The sequence below is a fragment of the Gymnogyps californianus genome, chromosome 6 (genome assembly GCF_018139145.2).
Source record: "Gymnogyps californianus isolate 813 chromosome 6, ASM1813914v2, whole genome shotgun sequence".
Taxonomy (NCBI): domain Eukaryota; kingdom Metazoa; phylum Chordata; class Aves; order Accipitriformes; family Cathartidae; genus Gymnogyps; species Gymnogyps californianus.
Genome location: NC_059476.1, coordinates 41,795,224 through 41,816,017, shown reverse-complemented (window position 1 = coordinate 41,816,017; position 20,794 = coordinate 41,795,224). Strand labels below are relative to the sequence as shown.

Below are 20,794 nucleotides of genomic sequence, written 5' to 3'. Positions count from 1 at the left end.
TTTTTTTTAAATTTATTTTACAACACACAAAAACATCATTTTACAATGCAGTAAAAAAAAAAAAAAAGGACTTAACAAAAGCCTCTCAGAAGAGAAAATCCATTACATACATTTCAGGAGACTGAATATTCCCCCGTCTTTCTGGGACAACCCTTACAGTTCATTTCCAGCTCGCACTGTCAACGCAGAGGGTTGAGTACTCCTAGCTCGGAAGTGAGAGCGTGGCCGGTTCTCCGCTGGTGCCGAAGAGGTGGCGGCTGAAAGGGGCGGCAGCGGCAGCGAGGCTTCACTGGGCAGGAACGGCCAGGCGGGGAAGCAGGGGGGCTGCCTTCTGGCTGCGCTCGGCAGACATGTGCTCCAAGCGCTCTGTGTAGAACCCGTTGAAGTCCAACCTGAGAGACAAAAAAAAAAAAAAAACCCAGAAGAAGTTTCGGCAGCCCGCTGGCTCAACACCGCCCAAGCGCGGCACGCAGCAAGCCGAACGCGCCGCCAAGGGCCCCCCCCCCCCCCCGAGAGCTCGGTGCTGCAAGCGCCGCAGCGCGCGGGCTCGTCGAGGCGCTCAGAGGCAGCAAGGGGATCCAAAAATACATAAACCTTTTTATAGGGTCAGAGGAATTTTAGGACAACGTCGGTTGAAATGAGGGGTGCGAAGCGAAGCAAGTCTCGCCGCGGGAAGAAGCGGAGGATGCTCGATTGTGCAGCGAGGGGGGTCTGCGCCGCAGCACAGACCTCTCAAGCGGCCGCGTTCCCCCTGCCCACCCCGCTGAGCACAGCTTTGCTCGTACCCAACCATGGCCCCTGGAGGAGAAAGCTCGCCCAGGGCATCAGCCGAACGTGGCCACACCGCAGCGACCTCCCGACCTGCCATCCCGGCACGGGACTGCCCTGGGCTAGGCGGACACAGCGGCTTGTTGAGAGCGAGAGGGGGACGTCTGCGCTGTGCCGCAGGTGGTGTTGGTGACACCTCTTCTGTGCTCGTCCCTTGACAACAGGCTGCATTTCATCTGTTCTTTGCAGGTGTATAAAATACATCGGGAAGGACCAACTGCTAATAGCTTCTTCTTCTCCGGAGCCACAGCTTGGCCACACAACCCTGGAGACGTGTCCCTCGGGGACGAGGCGCCGGGGTGAGGGCTCCTCAGTCTCCGCACCTTCCCAGCCACTTCCCACCGCTCCTTAATACCAGAGTTCACCACCATTGAACGCCGGTATTAATTCCCATATGAAATCCACCGTATTATCCACTGTAACTACCAGGAAATGTCGCAGTTTCCATTACCACCACCTCCTTGCTAACGCAAGTATGCTTCAAACAGATTCACGATTCAAGAAGACGAGGAACTGGTTGGAAGATGCTCAGCCAAAATCACAAGTATGGCTGATACTTGTAAACGCCTCTCCAAAGCGGGCAACGTCGGCAATATCATAACCCTGTCTCCTTGATAATCCAAAATGCCACAAAACCACCCAGCTCCACACCTGCTGTGACCTTCCTTAGGCAGACTACTCCGCACTACGAAGCCAACTGAGACATGTGCAGCTCTTAAAAACATGTGCCGTGGGAACGCTAAGCAACAGTCGATATCAGCCTGTGACTCACACAAAAGTTACTCTCTTCATTTCTCAAATTAAGTTGCTCCAATACTAAATGAACGGGCACAATATTTGAGTTTCATGTTGCTTAACAACCTTACACAAACGGCAACAAATTGTTCCTTGACATTTTTTGGTGACTGCGGAAAACAGAGCCTCGACAGATGGAATTTATCTGTTGCTCTCTCCTGGTTGAAAAGCTTACATCTCTTTCATCCTTCAAGTGTTGTACAAAGGAAACCTGACGCCGAGGCGGGCCGATTTACCAAACTTTGATTCAAATATAAGGCCAGGACTCGTTTACACCCTTGCTTTGAGGATCTGTTCCATTTCTAAAGTTGCTTTATCCCAAACTTCTTGAATTGCAGATTTTGATTTGCTTCCCTTTCAGCTATGTTTTTAGGGTTAAATGATCTTTGATAACTATCTTAAGAATTTGCACGGTGCTTCCTCAAATTCTGCTTACGCTTCAGTTTCTTGTTTTGTGGCTGAAACTTTTATTCACTGGGGTTTGCATCACTTCATACATCCTGTCGGTCTTATGCTAAGCTCAGTTATTGCTGTTTCCTCCAAACTGCTAAAGGAAGGATATCTGATGAACGCTGACAGCACTTGATGGGTAAGATTTTTACGTGTTTGGAATTAAGTAATCCTTTCTGACAAAGTCCTCTATGCTGTAATTCTTCCCTTTTTCACTACTGGGATGCGAAGGAGTGACTCTAAAGATTTTCTGCAGTTGCCAACCCTCTGTCAGCACTGCTATGGCTGGAGCCAAGGCACCTGAGCAGGACTTCAGCACACTGAAGATCTGCGAGTTACATGTGAGCTTCCCCGCTTTGAAGGAAACCCTCTGGATCTCTGTCTTCTGTTGTTTGGTGCCATAAATACGATGGTTGTGCCTCAGTTACTCTGTTCTGTAAACTGAATAAATATTAACCAGGATCAAACAAATAAAAGCACAGTACCAGAATTACGAATAAAAGGGATATTTTGTTATCTGTCGTACATGTTGACTATCACCCTTGAAAAGCAGTCATAGAAAAAGGTTATCGTTTATAAGAAAAGACCGGTATGTCTTATAAACTCTTCCGTCTCTCTGTCAAATATGTTATTTCAGATGGCAACCGTCTCCGCTCTGGTTCTTGGGTTCCTGTTGCCATAGAGTCCAGGACTCGATCCAATAATCTCTACAGACTGAATGAGAGCTAAATGTCACGTCTGGGCATTCATCGTGGGACTTCCACTCTTTAAAACATTACTGAGCAGCCTGTAGAAATGGAAAGACATGTTCTGTTGCATGGCCTGTTAAGATGCAGTATTTCGGCTAAGGAAATGGGGACATCTGGTTTGTCAGCAAAGGTCCAGCTACGTCCAACATCTCGGTGAAGACCCACGTGGTCCCAGACAGTCCAAACTGGGGGACTTGATAGCGATGACAGTCCTGATGGCATAAAGACCCAGTATTTCCTCTGCAGCCCTTGAACAGAACTGGGGCATGGAAATACCAGGCGGCAAAGGACTCAGACCCTCTTCTGAACAGCTGGTTGCAGCTTAGGTCACCGTTCTCAATGCAAACTGCTAACGGAAGCAATTTTTTTTCAGAACCCGCCTGAATCACCATACTTCTCCTTTCTCCTGAAGCAGGAAGTACTCGTCGTAAAAACCAAGCTCTCCGTATTTGGAAGAACTGGCTCCAGAGCTTCCACAGCTCAGGAGTCACCTCCTCCTCCAGCTAACACTCATGTGAGGTCTGTGAAACACAAAGGCGTCTGGTGGAGGATAGCTCCTGGCCGTGGCACCATGGACCCACAACTGAACAAGACAGACAGACAGTCTCCATGGTGCAGCATCACCTTGTCCTACCGTCCTGGTAGAAGCATAAAGTTGACACAAGGGTGGGGAGGCAATGATAAAAGGGGTGAACCTCTGACGCTAAGTGTTGGAGCAGTGCTGGAAGGAGGACACCACCTGAGCTACTGCCAGAAAAGGCCTTACATCAACGTCTGGCATCACACGTGATAAAGTGTGACGGAGGCTGCGGGACTTCTGCTATTGCGTGGTGTAAAGACTGGTCGAGGACTTGACGTTGTTGACTTCTTGAGTAAGCTGAGAACCAGCTCCAGCCTTGGACTGAGCTGGGTGATCCCACCAATGGGACAATCTCCACACGTTCTCCACAAGACTCAAGGACTGTGGGGTCATGATGCTCTTCCATTAAAAGAGCAGGCATCTTGGTCTTCGACACTGTGTCGGCCATGCCCTGTGCCACCTGCAATGATGTCCAAGCGGCTGGATCATGGAGTTAGCTGCCATTAAGATCTCCTGGATGGAGCATCAAAAAAAGTTCGTCTGTTAGAACTTGTACTGGTAATGATAAAAATGTAAGCGCTTGGTAAAGAAGGAGGCAGGGCTGGAGCACGGAGGAGGAGTAAACGTTCTTGCCTGGATGACTCAACTGCTTGTGGTCTCGATCCCTGAATCCAGCCTGACTCTGGGTGCTACTGTGCCACCTAGAAGTGATGGCAGCGTGGGGAGCGTAAGAGCTTCATCCCTTTGGCCTGTCAATTTTCCTACAGATGGATCCTGCCTGCAAGCTACAACAGTCCAACGATGATAAACAGCGATGCCCAGGCAGATGAAGGCTCACATAAAATGTCCAGAAGGCCTTGAGAAGCTGCATCATCATTTCCTAAAAGGATCTGCAGAGACTTAGCTGTCCTGGTTAGTCCTGAAAGGAACAGCAATCACTTCTACAGTTGGGGGCCTCCACTCACAGCCACAAAAAAAGTCTTTAAAGAATTTCCAAGACGAGAAGGAGACCTCTGATTCTGGTTACTTCAGAGATGGAGTGAATCAGAGTTATTAGGACTGTGGAGAAGGGGTCCTCACCTACCTTCCCATTTCAGGGACTGAGTATCAACCAACAAGGGCAGTTCTGGTGGTAGGAAGATAAGCTCCCACCCTGACAGGGAACGGAAGCCGGAGAGTTTAGAGCAGCAAGCAGTCCTGTGGCACTGTATTTCCTTTCAGATGCCTGTGAGTATCCCTGTCCTCCTTAAATAAGGAATACAATCCCTACAAGGAAGAAGACAAGACATGTAATTCTCTACAGGGTTGTGGGAGCTGGTGGGCTAGACTCCACTCCTGGAAGCACCCATGGTAACATGGATGACAAGTTTTAGTGTTCAACCTTGGTCTCAGCTGTGTGACCACATCTCAGATAGAGCAGCAGATGCTAACACAGGAGACCAGGGGCTGTGTAAATGCATGGTAGTTGCTGGTCAGGAAGTTCTCAGAAGTAAAGGACAACTGGAAGCCCAGGCTCCTGCTGGAACGCTTCACAAAACAGTGTTTGCAAAGGTTGGTACCAGGAATCCTAGATAGCCCTGTCAGACGCTGTTAGAAAAGGCCAATGAAAGCTTCAAGAGACACGGCATGAGGAGGGGACAACAACCTGCTTCAAAAAAATGTTCCTGAAACCTTTTCTCTCTCTGTTTTCAGGTGTAGCACATCTCAACAGAGGTGTGAGGGTCATCAGCCAGCCATAAAAGATATCTGGTACAGAAGGGCAGCAAACAGAACTGAATGGTTGCAGGTTAACATTCTTATGGTTTTCCTGAAGATTAAGTTAAAGGATGAGAATGACCAACAAAAAGTACAGTTCACAAAAACCAAACAAAGCAGAGGAGCGATAAGACTACACTTAAATAAAACAAAACAGAGGACAAAGCAGAGTTAGGAGAAAGCTCAAAGTAGCCTTTAGTCCTATGTGGTTAAAAAGAACTAAATAAGGACCTACTCTGTTCTGTATTAAATATCAAAGGGGTTGGGGCACGAATCCCTACAGCACCAAGGGAAGAAAGAAAATGTATGTGATTAACCAGTTATCAGGCACATTGATGAACAAAATTACGTATCACCAACAACTGATCCTAGCATATCTACCACTGAAAAGCATTACAACTTCAGATGAAAAGCATTCTTAAAAGCAGAGAGTACTCCTTGGTAAACCAAGAGCTTTCCTCAGAAAAAGATGAAAGGAAACAATCGACACCTAAAAACGACCTTAATTTCTGGCTAGTCCTCTAAGAGCTGTTCACAATTGCTTACACATGAAAATAAGGCTACACACCGGCTTACAGACAGCATGAAGAAACTAATGGATGTTTAGGATGGCTTTGTTTTCTGTGCCCTAGCTGACAGCAATGACAAAGAAGGTAAGTCTCAAGTGTTCTAGGCTCACGCGCACCGTAACAGTGCAAATATGTCTATTAGACTTAAAAACATAGAACAAGCACTTAAAAAAGTGTTGGTGTTGCAATATTTTATAATCATGAAAATCCTAGCCTCCTAACATTATGCCTATACACAACATACATCCTGCCTCTTCACTGGAAAAAATAAATCACTGTAAAAATTGGTTTTCGTATGTGCCTAACAGTCTGCAAGCAGCATTTCTGAAGTGTCACAGTCTTTGCCGGGTGTGAGGCGGCTGGCGCCCAGCAGCTCTTACACGTGACTTCCACCAAGGTGACTCTTTGAATTAAGAGATGTCAACTCCTGACCCTCGCTTGCCTTCTTATTCTGTGGTCATACGCATGCCTCAGCTGAACATTTCCAATCTGCAGGCTGCTAGGTTTCATGGGTGCTTGACTCTTGAAAAACGTATTCCAGCCACAAACACTAAAAGCTGCTGCCAGCAGCAAACTCCATATTTGCAGTTATTTCCGTTTTGCTCCCAAAGCGCTGGTAGCAGGATCAGAGTGAGAAGCATTCTGCTTGCACAGCGCATGTGCTCAACTCAGGGTAATGCTCCTAGAGCATTATCTGTGGTTCTTCAAAGCTAGAAATACCAGGGTAGGTCCCTCCATGCTACACCAATCTATAACACAGATCTTAAAAAGCCCAGCAACGCTAATACGTATGACCCTTATAGCAAAAACAAATGTTGATCATCCCAAAGAAGGCCTTGTGCATCTCATTTTACTGAAAAAGAAACACAGAGGTTATAAACGTAGCAGCAAAACCTAGATCTCCTGATCTCTCTCTCTCTTCCTGCAGTGTATCTTGTGCACTTGACTTTCAGGTATTACTGGAGGAATTTTGATTTCTAAGAAGCTAGTAAGTACGGGTGAGGCCACAAAACAAGCATATGAAGGGATGTTTATTTAAATAAATACAAGATGTGAACTTAAAGCAAAATAGCCACTTATGACCAATCCCTTGCATGGTTTTCTCATCTTGGAATACTTACGCTGTATTCAGGAATCAGCTTAGTCACTGTCTACACAGTGAGACAATCCCCAAGAAAACTAACACTTGTATTACATTTACAACATTAATAGACAAATTTCACATAATTCAAAGGAATGTGTTGTGGTTTTTTTTAAAGCCTTGGGTCGAAATGCAAAGCAATATTTCTGGTGATTTCAGTGTTTTCATTGATGGGGCAGACATGCACAGTTATAAACAGCAATTATTCTTCCTGAGCTGAATTTGGGAACCACAGGAGGGGAAGTTACCGAGAGAAAACTGCTGGCTCACCTGTAGATGATGTTGAGCATGCTGTGCTCACAGTCATTGGTGCTGTAAACGCTCAGTTTGTCCAACAGGTCCAGCAGATGTGTTGAGAAATTGCTATCAAACTTGTTGATCGTTGCTTCGAAGCCAGATGTCAGGTGGAGGTTGTCGGCATGCTCTGCTAAAAGCTATCAAGACAAAGGCATAGCGGCCCCACGTGTTTGCTGATTCGCGCTTGCCGAAGAGAAGCAATTATTTCTTCCCTATTTCCTAACCTGCTCAAAAATACTGCCATAAAACTTAACAGCCGCTGAGCCACTAAAATAAATCTTTCAAAACAGTTGCAAGGTCCTTGGTAGTTAAAAACCTTGCTATGCCTATCTGGGAGAATCCCAGAGTAGTCCCCAGTAGAGTTATCCTCAAATATATCCTGTCGTTATTTATTTTCAAGCAGTAGGAAAAGCCAGTAAGCAGAAAGTGAGTGTTGCCTAAGACAGGTTGTAACTTCTGGAGCACTCCGATCGCCTTGCAGTGTGATGGACTCCGCCGGCTGTGGGCCAGACAGGGGCTTTCAGCGGGACAGGAGGCAGCCTGCTAACCGCAGAGCTGCAGTTAACCAAAACAAATTGCTTAGTACGTGTGCATCTAGAAAGAGATATACAGACAAGACAAATACCCCAGATATGAAAGGGATGGGCTGCGAAGAGTCACACCCAACAGTTTATTGGCTCATCCATCACAAAATGCTAGTTCTGGAAATAAGAAAGTTCTTAAGTTGCAGAAAGCCTGTATGTGGTGTCCTGGTTTCGGCTAGGACAGAGTTAATTTTCTTCCTAGTAGCTGGTATAGTGCTGTGTTTTGGATTTAGTAGGAAAATTCTGTTGATAACACACCGATGGTTTTAGTTGTTGCTAAGTAGTGTTTATACTAAGTCAAGGATTTTTCAGCTTCTCGTGCCCAGCCAGCAAGAAGGCTGGAGGGGCACAAGAAGCTGGGAGGGGACACCGCCAGGACAGCTGACCCAAACTGGCCAAAGGGATATTCCATACCATATGACATCATGCCCAGTATATAAACTGGGGGGAGTTAACTGGGAGGGGGGATCGCGGCTCGGGAACTAACTGGGCATCGGTCAACGAGTGGTGAGCAATTGCATTGTGCACCACTTACTTTGTATAGTTTAATTCTTTTAGTATTGCTATTGTCATATTATTATTATCATCATTATCATTGTTTTTCATTCCTTTCTGTCCTATTAAACTGTCTTTATCTCAACTCACAAGTTTTTTTTCCTGATTCTCTCCCCCATCCCAGGGGTGGGGGGGCAGTGAGCAAGCGGCTGCGTGGTGCTTAGCTGCCGGCTGGGGTTAAACCACGACATGTGGGTACTCACTGCACAGCTGAAAATACAACTAAGAACTTAAAAACAAGTGCAGGGACTGCTGTGGGAGACAGGGTCTTCAAAGCAGACTTTGAGAACACCATCAGCGCTCTACGCTGCCCTCAAAAATGCCCACAAGATTCTGCTTTTGGGGCCAGAGGTGCTCTAGAAACTAGGAAGGTCTATCTGCAAGAGGTAGGACAGCCACCCTGACCAGACTACAACCCAGGCAGCATTCACAGAGGAAAGGGCCCAGCTGTCCATCCCGTGTCCCACCTTGTTAGTCAGCTTCTTCTTCGCAGTCTCTTCGGCACGCTCCTCCTCTGTTGGCGGGCCCAGCATTGTGCCGTGCTCTAAGGTGAGCCGCTCCATCTCATTATCCAGCTTCATGCTCTGGGTGAACCTCTTGGAAGCGCAGAGGGTTGGAGAAATGGTTAAATCCCATTTTTTCAATTACGGCAAAGCATGAGGCTGACTCAGTTCTGCTAGCTCTGCAGCTAGCTAACTCCCATGAAAGCTAACTCGGAGATTAAATTTACGGTGTTAACACACAAAGCTCCCTAAATCCAAAGGAAGGTGGGGTTTTTTTAAAGCTATGGGCTCCCTGAGATGCTGGCTAGAGTGTGCCCACAGAGATCAGTCTCCAGGGGTCTAATCACCAGTCCTCACCTGACCCTCAAAAGAGCATGCTAAAAACTACAGAGCCTTACAACTTATACCTCAAATTCTGCTGCGGGACTGGCCGAAGAGAGGTAATTCAGTTCATGTAAACCTGATCCCAACACTGAAAAAGAAGAGCATAGCGAACTTTGTGGAGGGAGAAGCCCCAGAAACCATTTGGGAGAAAGGATGAGGGTCAAGCTCTAAAGCCTGCTGGCGGGAGGAACAGAGGCTCTTCCACGTGCAGCGAGGGACAAGAGGGGTTGAGTTCAAAAAAGGGACTGTCCTAGCTGGCTGGCACCCAAAGCAGCTGGCAGTGGCGTGGTGAATACGGGGAGGCTGTACATACCTGCATGCAGTTTGTGAACATGACACAGACAGACATCAGCTTGGAGAAGATCTTCAGCAGCTCCGGGTTGGTTAGCATGCAGTCCTTCAAGCAGTTATCCAAGAAGCTTGTGTGGTGGCTCAGGACATCATCAATATTAGATGCCTGTGACAGGATAGTACAATAATGTAAAAACCAAACCAGGATTGCTGTGCCGCACCGGACCAAAGCTCTAACCCAGCATCCTGCCTCTCACAGTGACCTCTCAGACATGCTCTAGGGCATGCCGAGATACTTCTCATGTACCTTCCAGCTTTGAGAAACATCCTGAGATGGGGACTGTGTTTGCATTACTGCCTTCAACAGCCGTTCACAGGCTTTTTACCTTTGATTTGTCACATCACCTTCTCAACCAAATTATGCTTTCTTTAATCATCCAAACCCTCCACCGGAAAGGAGGCTCAGGATGGAGTTATCTGCTTTGTGAACACGCACTTCCTTTGCTTTTAAATCTGCTTGTCATGCCCACTCCCACCTTCACAATCTCAGTAAAGTCAGCTACAATAAGTGGAAAAGAGAAAAATAAATCAAAGAACCTTAAATGTCAGTAAGTTTATGAGGCTTAAAACATACAGGTTATTCAGAAACATGTTTTAGGAGCACAATAAGGAACTGGGACATGCAGCGTTGCAAGGATTCTGTAAGATTTTTGTCCAGCTCTGCTACTTCAATGGGCTCTTTCAGTCTCGAGTTTTAAATGATTCATTAAAAACCCCCTCTCACTCTGTACAATTATGGGATGTGCTGAAGCTGAGAACACAAGTCAAGCTTAAGAAAGAACCATAGGACTAAAATTGCCAAGGTATCCGCACTGGCATCAGGATCAATGCCAAAAAAACCCCTACTCGTACAGAACAGGGATAAATGCCCCTCTCTAATGCAATGAAGATGCTAGTTGTGTTGATGAAGACAATGATGTTGTGAAGATGAAGATACTAGTTATATTTTTAGGAAGAAAGCACCTTAACTTCAAGTGGAAATGCACATGAGAGAAGTCTAACAAATAAAAAAACAGCATAAGGCACTACATGAGACCAGTGAGGATCATCCTTTTCCCTCCTAAAATGCAAATGAAAGGAAAAAACTACCCCAGTCTGTAGGCTACGGAGGTTAAAGAGCCAGTTCTGCATCCTCTGTTTGGAAATAAATGATGCTTTTATTTAAATCAAGGAAGATTTTACCCAGTAGCTGGGGATATGTCATCCCTGGTGAGCAGCTCTTTTAAAGGACTGCGTAACAAAGCGGCTGCTGAAACAGCTTCTTTAGCTGGCAGCGTTGAGATGTTTGACTCATAGGTGCCCATATCGCAACATTGACTAGAGCCAGGCTTTTCCTGCCCCAGCACTGGCAGAGGGCATGCTCCATCTCCCAGAGATTTAAAAGCTTTGAAGGACACTGATGAGGGTGGGAGGCAAACATACATTCGACTTACATCTCAAAGACTTCGCTAACTTGCCAAAAAAATTTCTCCGTTTCAAGTGACGACTTGTGTACATATTCACATCACGGGCATCTTCGAGTCGTTACTACCGCACTATTACTTGGAGAAGCCCTTCGTGTACAGAGCAATGGTAGAAATGCTCTACAAAATGCTGCAGCAGCCCTCAAGGTTTCAGAAATGAAGAAGCGTATAGTGAAGGCACGGACAGATCTCGTTCTTGCCATACAGCCATGGAAACACCTTTCCCCAGTGCCAGCAAAGTCACTTTACACCTGCTATCTCAACGTCTCTGGCAGGCTAAAGAGGCTCACAGATGTTCCATAGCGAGGGAAAAATTCTGCCCACGTGGGCTATCAAAAAGGTTTGGTCTATAGACCGTTCTTGGGAATGGGCTCCTCCGACAAACAGTATAAACTGGCAAATTCCTTTTTGGAACTGAAATAAAAATGCTACACCACCATTATATCTCTGAAGGAGCAGAGACACTCAATGGCTGAGAGCCAAAGCAGAGAGGAATCTTCAGACAGAGTGTCTTTGCAAAAACTCTGGAGTCAGGAGATTGTCTCTTCTGAACAGGGGATGCCGTCGATACAGACCGCGCGCCTGCTGCGTTTCACAGTCCCTTCCAGGACATCTGGAATCAGCAGAGACTGAAAGGAAGCACTACCTGAGATCACTACCTGAGATCAGTATGGAAGAACCCGGGGCAGGATAACTTGTTCAAGTGCCTCAATGTAAGTAAAGTAAACTGAGTATTATATTTTGCAAACCTAAACTTATAACAAAATTAAGAAGCAAGTACACTTCTCTCAGATCATCCAGGAGCTTGACATATGACCGCTTCTTGTTCAGAAGTCCTCGCCAAGAATATGCAGAGATGCTCACAATCCTAGACCTGATACCTCCTGTGAATTCTCCAGGAAAAAGGATGACAGGGCATCAAAAAATGTTGGTTAGCTGACCCCAGAACAACTCCCCAATACACAGCAGAAGCTAAGACAGGGTCAGCTGATGTTGAAGACTCACAAGGCTCATCAGAGAGCTGCCAAGAGAGCTGCTGTGGCTTAATGCAGATTGCAAAAGGAGTCTTGGGCTGTTTGGTACATCAGGTAAACGTTTTTCACGGTGTAAAAGAGGAAAAAGATGTGCAACCCAGAAGCGCCTGATCACAGCATGACTACCAGAGGGAAGAATAATAAGGTGATGCACATCTGCCTCCCGTTTCCTCACAGTAGCTGGGGCACCCTAAGACCAGCCCCAACACAGCAGCACCACAGTGGGTAAGGAAGCTGAGAAGGACCATGAGGAACGCAGTGTCCCTTGGGATAAGGCAAATGACTACAGCCATCACAAAGGTTATGCTGCAAAATATGCAAGCTTGAGGAATGCATCACTGATCATCTGCTCTAATTAAACACAAGTTCACTGCCTGGCACAGCCCTTGCCTGCGCGCCATACGCCAAGGCAACTGTCATACAAAGCTCAGGGATAGCACTTCCTAAGGGCCTTCTCAAGTTGTCTCCTGGCACGGAGGAGATGGCAGCAGGTCAGATTCCCTCCCTTGGCAGAGCCCTCCAACGCTACTCCACCAAGCTTTGTACCCTCAAGCACTTTGACAGGCCTTCACGACACACCCCAGCCCATGCAACGCATCCTTGCCGCTTCACGCTATGAAAACAGCTACAGTGCAGCCCTCCCCAGACTGCTGCAAACACTTGAAACTGGAAGAAGACAAAATGATTGCATGTTAGGACCACACGGGACCCAGCGGAGACATTTGGTATGTCATGTGGAGCAGCCAGCCTACGTCTCTGTCCTCGTTTTAGGCAGCAGTACAGAAGTAACCTAAGATGCCATCTCTGCTCTCTTTTTCCTCCCACAAAGAGCTGTTTGTAGGCCAGAAACCAGCAGAAGCCAGGCAGGTCCACTGGTGCTGAGAGGTGAGGCAACCAGTGCCCTGGCTCCAGCACATGTTCCTAGGGAATGAAGAAGCTATGGGCTGGGCTCAGGCTGATGGCAAGGAAGACAACACATATTTCCAGCATTGCTGTGGCTTTCACTAGATCCCCCAGTGCTCAGGCATCATCCTTCGCTTGTCTAATGAACTTCCACAGTAACTCTGTATGCCCCGAAAGTCTAGATCTTTACCACAGTCAGATAAAAAAGGCAGGGAGAGAAGGGTTTGCTCTAGACAGACTGAGAATAGCCCTCGATCTGTTGGTGACAGATTTTTTTCTCTGTTGTTAAGGATGTGTCCTGGTTTCGGCTGGGACAGAGTTAACTCTTTTCTTAGTAGCTGGTACAGTGCTGTGTTTTGGATTTAGTGTGAGAATGATGTTGATAACTTAGTTGTTGCTAAGGAGCGCTTATCTTAAGCCAAGGACTTTTCAGTTTCCCATGCTCTGCCAGCAAGCAGGCGTGCAAGAAGCTGGGAGGGAGCACGGCCGGGGCAGCTGACCTGAACTAGCCAAAGGGGTATTCCATACCATGGAACGTCATGCCCAGTATATAAACTGGGGGGAGTTGGGCAGGAGGGGCGGATCGTGGCTCTGGCATCGGTCAGCGGGTGGTGAGCAACTGCACCGTGCATCATTTGTCTTTTCTTGGGTGTTATTTCTTTTTTTGTTGTATTCCTTTTCATTACAATTATTATTATTATATGATTATTATTCTTAGTTAGTAGTGTATTTTATTTGACTTCAGTTATTAAACTGTTCTTATCTCAACCCACAAGTTTTACCTTTTTTTTTCTCTCCTCCCCACCCCACTGGGAGAGGGGAGGGGGAAGAGGCTGCGTGGTGCTGAGGTGCTGGCTGGGGTTAAACCACGACAGGATGGAACCACCAAATCTGATGTGAATGAAACCAGATATGAGAAGACCTTTATGGGCTCCTTGAACAGCCTGTTCTGAAAGGTAAGCTCCCAACGACTTCTCATTCTTGGTTTAAAACAGGCAGGGGGGACATCAGCTGAGAATGTGTTCCTCTGTGAGATAATAACAGCATCTCACATGCCCATCATGAGATAAAAACTGATTCTTGCAGTTTTTGCTAGGGCAAAGAGTTAACTTCTGGAGAAGTCACTGACTTGGATTAGTGAACCAGAAATATTCTGTAACACACCTGGAAAATCCCACAGCTCAGAACATTACACCTCCATGAAAGGAACCAAAATGATGCCAGGCATGCTTTGTCCAGATACTCCCTCATCAGGCATAAAAACCAGTGTGAAGTGAGCTTAGCCTCTCCCAGATATCACCGGAGTGGAAAAGTTCTCCAACCTTGCCCATCTGCAGTGGGAATACACATGTGGAACAGCCACCTGAATAAGGAAGACCCTGTTTTATAAAAGATAGTCCTAACGTGCCAGTCCTCAGCAGCTTCACGGAAGAGAAAGCACAGACTTGGCTTTTAAGAGCACTGTAAGTCAGCCAAGGAATCAACTGAAGATGTCTGGACCGGTCTATGATCTTTGCACCCTGCATCCTTCTTCCTTTTCCATAGTTTTCTTTCTTCTGTGTAAAGCGACGTTCAGCAGAACACCACTTTTACATAACAGGGTGCAGAGTACGAGCTGGGGATAGATAGGAGGATGCAGCAGAGAAAAGGGATATATGACTAATAAAGCAGAAAGGTGATATAGAACAGCAGCACTCTTTGCAGTGTGATAAGAACAACAGTTCCCAGATACTTTAAGTGCCTCCAGCAAAATGTTTGAGTCACCTGCAGTAACTGAAATTAGGCTTTTTTTCCCTATATTAAATTTGTTAAGACTTCCGTTCCAACTTCTCTCAAGCTCACACACTCACCAACTTCAGGTTCTTCTCAAGAATGTGCCATGTTGGCTCCATCACTTCAAACATCATGTAATACTGGATATTCTGTACAAAATTCAGCATCCGCTGCCGCAGTGTGAAAGCACCAGCAAACCTAGGGGAGAAATCACACCCACACAACTTAGAGCTAGCAAATGCCATGGAGAACTATCACCAGGCTTGCACAGTCAAGCAGAGCTAAATATTTCTGTCCTAGCAAATTCACTGCTGCAGTGTGAGAGAGATTATAAAGTTAATGCAAACCATCTCTCATTATTTTCCACATATTCAGATGGCTTTCCCTCAATTACTAGAGTCAGAGTTTTGAACCTGTTGTAGACTGGACAATTACTTTGAATATTTGCTTATATTCAATTAAAATTTTAATATTAAATATTAAAGCAATTTTACTAGTGTAACTATCTAATGAGACATGCCGTCGTTAGCAGGGCAAAATTTAACAAGATAAATGGTTCATGTTTCCTTCCAGCCTTACTTGTTAAATGAACACTTAAAAATATTCTATGCCTTGCATCAATACGTTCAGGGGATCCAAATATTTAATCAAATCACCTGCTACCTAGGGTATTTAATGCAATTTCACCTTAAAAATAGAATGGTGGGCTTATATAGAGGTCCCTGAATGTTAATTTATGCAGGCTCTGTGATGGCAAACTAAGAACTGACTTCGGCAGACTGGGACAAGTCACTGGAGAGGTGGAGGATACCCACCCTAAGGGTTTTCAACCACAGTTGCCCTGTCCCCTGCTGATCACAGTCGTGCCGTGAGCTGGAGGTCGGGCTAGAGACCCGCACAGGTCTCTTCCGCTAACGCCTCTACAATTACAGGAGAACCAGAGCTACAGTCGTGTCGGCTGAGGTCAGCGCCAAGGCAGCCGAGGTTCCCTCGTCACGAGAAAGTGCCATTGGCAAGGCAGAAGGTACGACCTCGCGATGCTGGGGTCTGCCTCACTCTCCAAACAGGCACCTCCAGCACCTGGAGCGCAGATCCAAAGATGAAAATCTACCCTCACAGACGGAACAAGATAGAATGATTTCCTGGGAAAAGACCCCACCAATTTTACCTTATTCAATTTGTATCACACCAAAACCCCAAACGTCAGCCAAGGTGCGTGAAGGTCACGAGTCCTTGCTAGTCGTCTCGCCAGAAGAGAAGGATGTTGCTTTTAAACTGCTGGGGTCCTTACTAATCTTGCTGATGCTAAAGTAGCGACCAAGATGATATGTGCACAGATGTCCTCTGCTGTAACTGTTCAGTGTATAATGAGCTAACCCTAAAGACCATCTCTTCCTTTTCAAAACTTCACACCAACAAAGAGGAACAAGCCGAGCAGCGCAAAGATTACTGAGCAGACGCTTCCTACTGAAACCTAAATTGTTATATTTTGACCTCTCTCAGCCTGTAAGAAATTTGTAAAGATCTTTTTCATGTCAAAATGATCTGATCCATGTCATGACATATCTAACTAGCAAGAAAGAAACCCAAAACTTCACATCTGATCCAGCAGAAAAAAAGGCATACCACTTAGCTGAATGCAGGGAGAATTGCTTGGCCGTCTTATTGCTGATCCAAACGTTGCACAACTGTCTTTCCACATGTTTGCAATAGAACATGTGTCTGAAAAGCATCTGGTATCTTGTCAGTGCTTTCCTGGAAAGAAAGGAGAAACCCATCCAGATTAAGCCCTGTTCTGATTGACAGACTAAGCTGTGAAGGTTGAGGCTGCTCAAAGGCAAAGAGACTTTACACAATATGTTCCTTACGCCTTCAGACGCACACAGATCTGCACTGAAACAATTCGAACCGAAGAAAAAAAATCACATTTGTAACCATCCCAAAGAATTTCTCTCCAAGGAGTCCCTCCTCCGTATTTCCTGCCAGCGGGTACATCACCAGCTTCCTCCTTCAATTCCCTCGAGCTACCTGCAGAAAGGTCACTCACGTAGATGCTGGGACGGAGGGCTGAAAGCCTGCGGTCATGTACCCACTGCACCGAGACTGCTATGATCACCAAAACAATTCACCAGGGTTCTCCAAAAAGATGAAGAAAAAGCTGTAACCAAGCTAGAGGCAGCATTACCCCGCCAGCAATGCACTGTCAGAAGCAGATGGGGATGCTTATTTATAGCTTCAGGGACTAGATTCAGGTCTGCATTCAGACACTTCAGCGTAGGTGTCTACAGAGCTCCAGTCGATACAGTTCGTGAAACCTTACCAAATAGTATTTTCACTTCCATGGCTACCATCAGAGCTAATACACTCCATTTGAGAGAAAGAGACATAATTTCAAAAGCATCATGTCATTAGAAAAGTCCCACTGTGTCAACTGATTTTTAAAAGGGGAATTTAAGGGACAAACTAATTGTTGGCATTTAACAATTCAACATCTGTCACCCTGTTCACCTAACACTACTTGTCCCAGTTGCCCTGGCTCACAGTAGCAGGTCTGCCAGTGTTTCTCCAGGGAAACAGGGGACAAATCCCTGCAGAAAAATCAACAATTCAGTCCCTCATAACTCAAATGCAATACAGCAATTCTAGCAACAGCCTGTATCCTTCTAGTTTGCAACCAGGGGTACCAGAAAGTGCATTATTTTCTGCTCTCCACATTTGAGAAATGCTTGATTCTTGCGTGGAAACCCTCTTGCCAGAGTTCATCATCTTCTCAGGGGAGATACTTCAGAAAGCCATGGACAAATGAAAACCGGGTGACCAGTCACAAGTAAAAGCAGGGACCAGGCTGAGAAAGCATCCTTTGATCTACGTCTTCCCACCTTTTAAAATGAAAGCTTGACTTTCCAAGCATGCCTTAGAAACGGTCTAGTAGGGCTCTGCTGAAGAGAAAATCCATATTCCATGCCTACAAGTGGAGAAAGCAGGGCTCAACAACCCCAAAGCATTCCCCACTAGTCAGCAACTTATAACGTCACTTTAAAGATACAGGCTTTCCAGTATTTTGCTGTGTGGAAACATGCTTCAACCCCATGCAAAAGCTTCTGCCTTTTTTTTCCTTCAGTGGATTGATACTTTACCTGTTTATAATAAGGGACAGAGGCCACTTAACAATGTAGTCAAAGGAAAATGCTTCCAGACCGCTGAGAGTGAGCTCTGTGGGATCTGCACTGATAATGGCCTTCTCCTGTTTCGTTTCTATGGCCAATACTCTCAAGAGCTGTGTAATGAGGTCATGGGGCATCAAGTCAATCTATAAAGGAAGAGCAGGAAAAAAATGAAGCCACAGGATACTCAGCAGCCAGCAGCGAACTCTGTTTTACCTTATCTATTGAGGCTTCACATCTGTAAAATACACAATCATTAACAGGCAGGACTTCTAATCAGGTATTTTCTTGTACTCCAAAGTGAGCACCCAAGCTGAGAATAAGCATGAAAGACACACTACTGCTTCCACTTCATCTCGAGGCCACCCAAAAGCACTTCTCCATGTTCAGACGCCAGCAAGAAAACGCAGCCCCTCGTCCAGGGTGGGTGCTTCCAGTTGCTAATCTGGATAAAAGAGGACTTAACCCAGAAAAGGTCTACAGAAGGACAGCCATCAATTCTCTTCTCCTTCACTGTACATTCAACAGGTTCTTACAGGCACGCAGATCTTCCCAAATCACGGCAGGCCTTCGGCTCAAATTCAATTATCTTCTGCTTACGTACATTCTTACCTTTAAATCGTCCTTGAAAGGATCTGTGTTGGCTGTGCTCATTCGCAGGGCTAATTCAAGCAGAGCCTCTAGCCTCGTAGTTATGATGTCGTCTACAGGCTTCTTAAGTTCTTCTTCTGTGAGATCCATGAAGTGAACAAAAAAGTCCCCTTGATCCATCAGGAAATAGTGTTTTATAGATCTGCTCAAGAAAATGGAGGGAAAATTGATTATGTTTTTTAAATCCCAAGTTAATCCATTTTAAACCTAAAAGAACAAAAGCAATCAATTCAGCCAGCCTGCTGGGTTTGATCACAAAATGTTCCTCTTCATACACTACACACAGCCATATTTGGAGACTCCACATTTGGAGACTAGTCTTTTATGCATATCCCCTCTTGCCTTCCACCTCAGTCAGGATGCTTTTGTGCAGTCGGATCAGGGCTGCTGCTGTTCTTTTTTTCCTTGAAAAATGCACCTTAGGAAAAAAAAGTACGCACTGCATTGCTGGGCGAAGGCTTATACTGCTATCCTGAACACCACCCCAACCTCCACGGTGTGCAGATCCATCCAAGAGGCAGTTGCCAATTCAGAGCAGAATCTTGGACTCCTTTGAATGAACAAGTATCTGTGCTCATTTTTTAAGTACTCCAGGTACCTGCGTTGACTTCTGCTATAGTAGGATGCATAAACTTTAATTTTCACTGGGCACCAGGGAGAGTTAACTGCAGTGGGCCAGGAGCTTGGAAATAGCTCAGAGGAGAGTTTGAGGATTAACTTAGCGCCTGGCCAAAGATCACACATGATAACTGCAGTCTTCAGAACAGAAACAGGACCAGCACAGCCTTAACACGATGTGGTTGCAGACTCCTGATCACTGTCAATTTGGGACGATGCTCAGCCCCTCTGTTTCCCTGACTGTCATTACTCTCTTGAACCAAGAAAACTCCCCCAGTCATGAGGAAGTCATGACAGTGTCAGCGGTTAACTGAGGACACAACAGTTAGGGGAGCGAGATACCTACTGCTGACACGCCCTAGAGCGCAAACCCAAATAAAAACCTGACCTAATGCTGGCGACAATCCCACTTCAAGCAGGAGGTTGAACTAGAGACCTGCTGAGGTTGTTGGTCCCTTCCAACTAACATTTCTGTGACGGTGGAGAGAGAGAGTCAGTACTCCCGCTTAACAGAGAAGAGGTTATCTGTCACAGGTCCCTGGGGTTTGATCACAACCATCCCACTTCAGCCCTCAAAGCGCACAGACGTGCTGGAAGCTCAGTAGCTTCCTCCTCAACCAGCTGGCCCTGCACTTGCACCCCAGCAGACGACATATACACTCTGCTGGATGACCTAGCAGAGAGCCCGTTTCGAAGGTGGGGAGGTCACAGACATCAACCCCAGCTGGAGAGGCTGAGCAACACCTTAATCTGAAACTACATTGTGATAGACGGGCCCAAGAGGGGACATGTGCCACCAGAGCTTTGGAAGCCAGTGTGCTTTGAACAGTCCTGTTGAGCAAAGAAGGCTTGGAAGCATGACAGTCATCAGCAAGGCTAGGAAGAATCTCCTTAACAACTGACAGGCTTCAGACAGCTCTTACAACCTTTCATGAAACAAGGCATGTTCTCTGGTGGTTTTCACAGGGCAGGAAGGCATGTATCAGTTTCAAAGGAGCGAACCATCGATCTTCAGGTCTTCCCACAACCTCTCTCAGCTGGATCCGTAGCGCTCCCAGGTCTGGAGCAGACAGCTTTGTTGTGGCTACAGTTTTTTCAGACCTAGCAAAAAGCAGGCCCAAAGCAATCCTACCAGGCCTGCTAGGCGCATTCAATTCAGTCGCCAGTACTGCTCCAGCTTATGTCTCCCAAGTGGCATCTTGTTGTGCAAGTCACTTGGCAGGTTTGTCTCATGAAGCTCAGACCACTTTCTTTCACACTGTGTCACTGGTTTGAAGCAGAACCTCTGGTACCAGGTCTCAGCCCAGTTACAAACTATCTTACAGCCAGCTATCAACTGCAATTTCCTACCTATTTGTTGCTGTCTTGGTCTTCTGGATAGTTAAGATTCCTGTTATTACTGTTTTCTGAAGACAGTAATAAACTAAAAGCTTGATTCACACAAGAAAGCTGGAGTTTGCAGGCTAGAATGCACTTGCATTTGCTATCAGCTGAATGTGTTACAAGAATCAAAATATGGGTTATTAAAATGAACTTTAAAAAGGGACAATGTTAAGAAAAACTCCGTACTAGAACTTGGGGCTAATACACTTACTCTATTCCAACTACGTATGTTTCCATGAAGAATAACCATGGCATATATTTGGT

General features: G+C 46.0%; 1 protein-coding gene across 1 annotated transcript in view; it reads right to left on the bottom strand.

Moving 5' to 3' along the window:
• The window catches only part of TUBGCP2 (tubulin gamma complex associated protein 2), a 37,285-nt gene continuing 16,491 nt past the window's right edge, over positions 1 to 20,794 (bottom strand). The window contains exons 10-17 of the mRNA XM_050899306.1: positions 18,491 to 18,671; positions 17,852 to 18,024; positions 16,341 to 16,469; positions 14,792 to 14,912; positions 9,504 to 9,647; positions 8,771 to 8,899; positions 7,138 to 7,301; positions 1 to 392 (exon numbers count right to left, since the gene is read on the bottom strand). Of these exons, the coding sequence (XP_050755263.1) occupies positions 287 to 392; positions 7,138 to 7,301; positions 8,771 to 8,899; positions 9,504 to 9,647; positions 14,792 to 14,912; positions 16,341 to 16,469; positions 17,852 to 18,024; positions 18,491 to 18,671 (1,147 nt within the window). The 3' untranslated portion in view covers positions 1 to 286. The remainder of the gene's footprint in view (positions 393 to 7,137; positions 7,302 to 8,770; positions 8,900 to 9,503; positions 9,648 to 14,791; positions 14,913 to 16,340; positions 16,470 to 17,851; positions 18,025 to 18,490; positions 18,672 to 20,794) is intronic.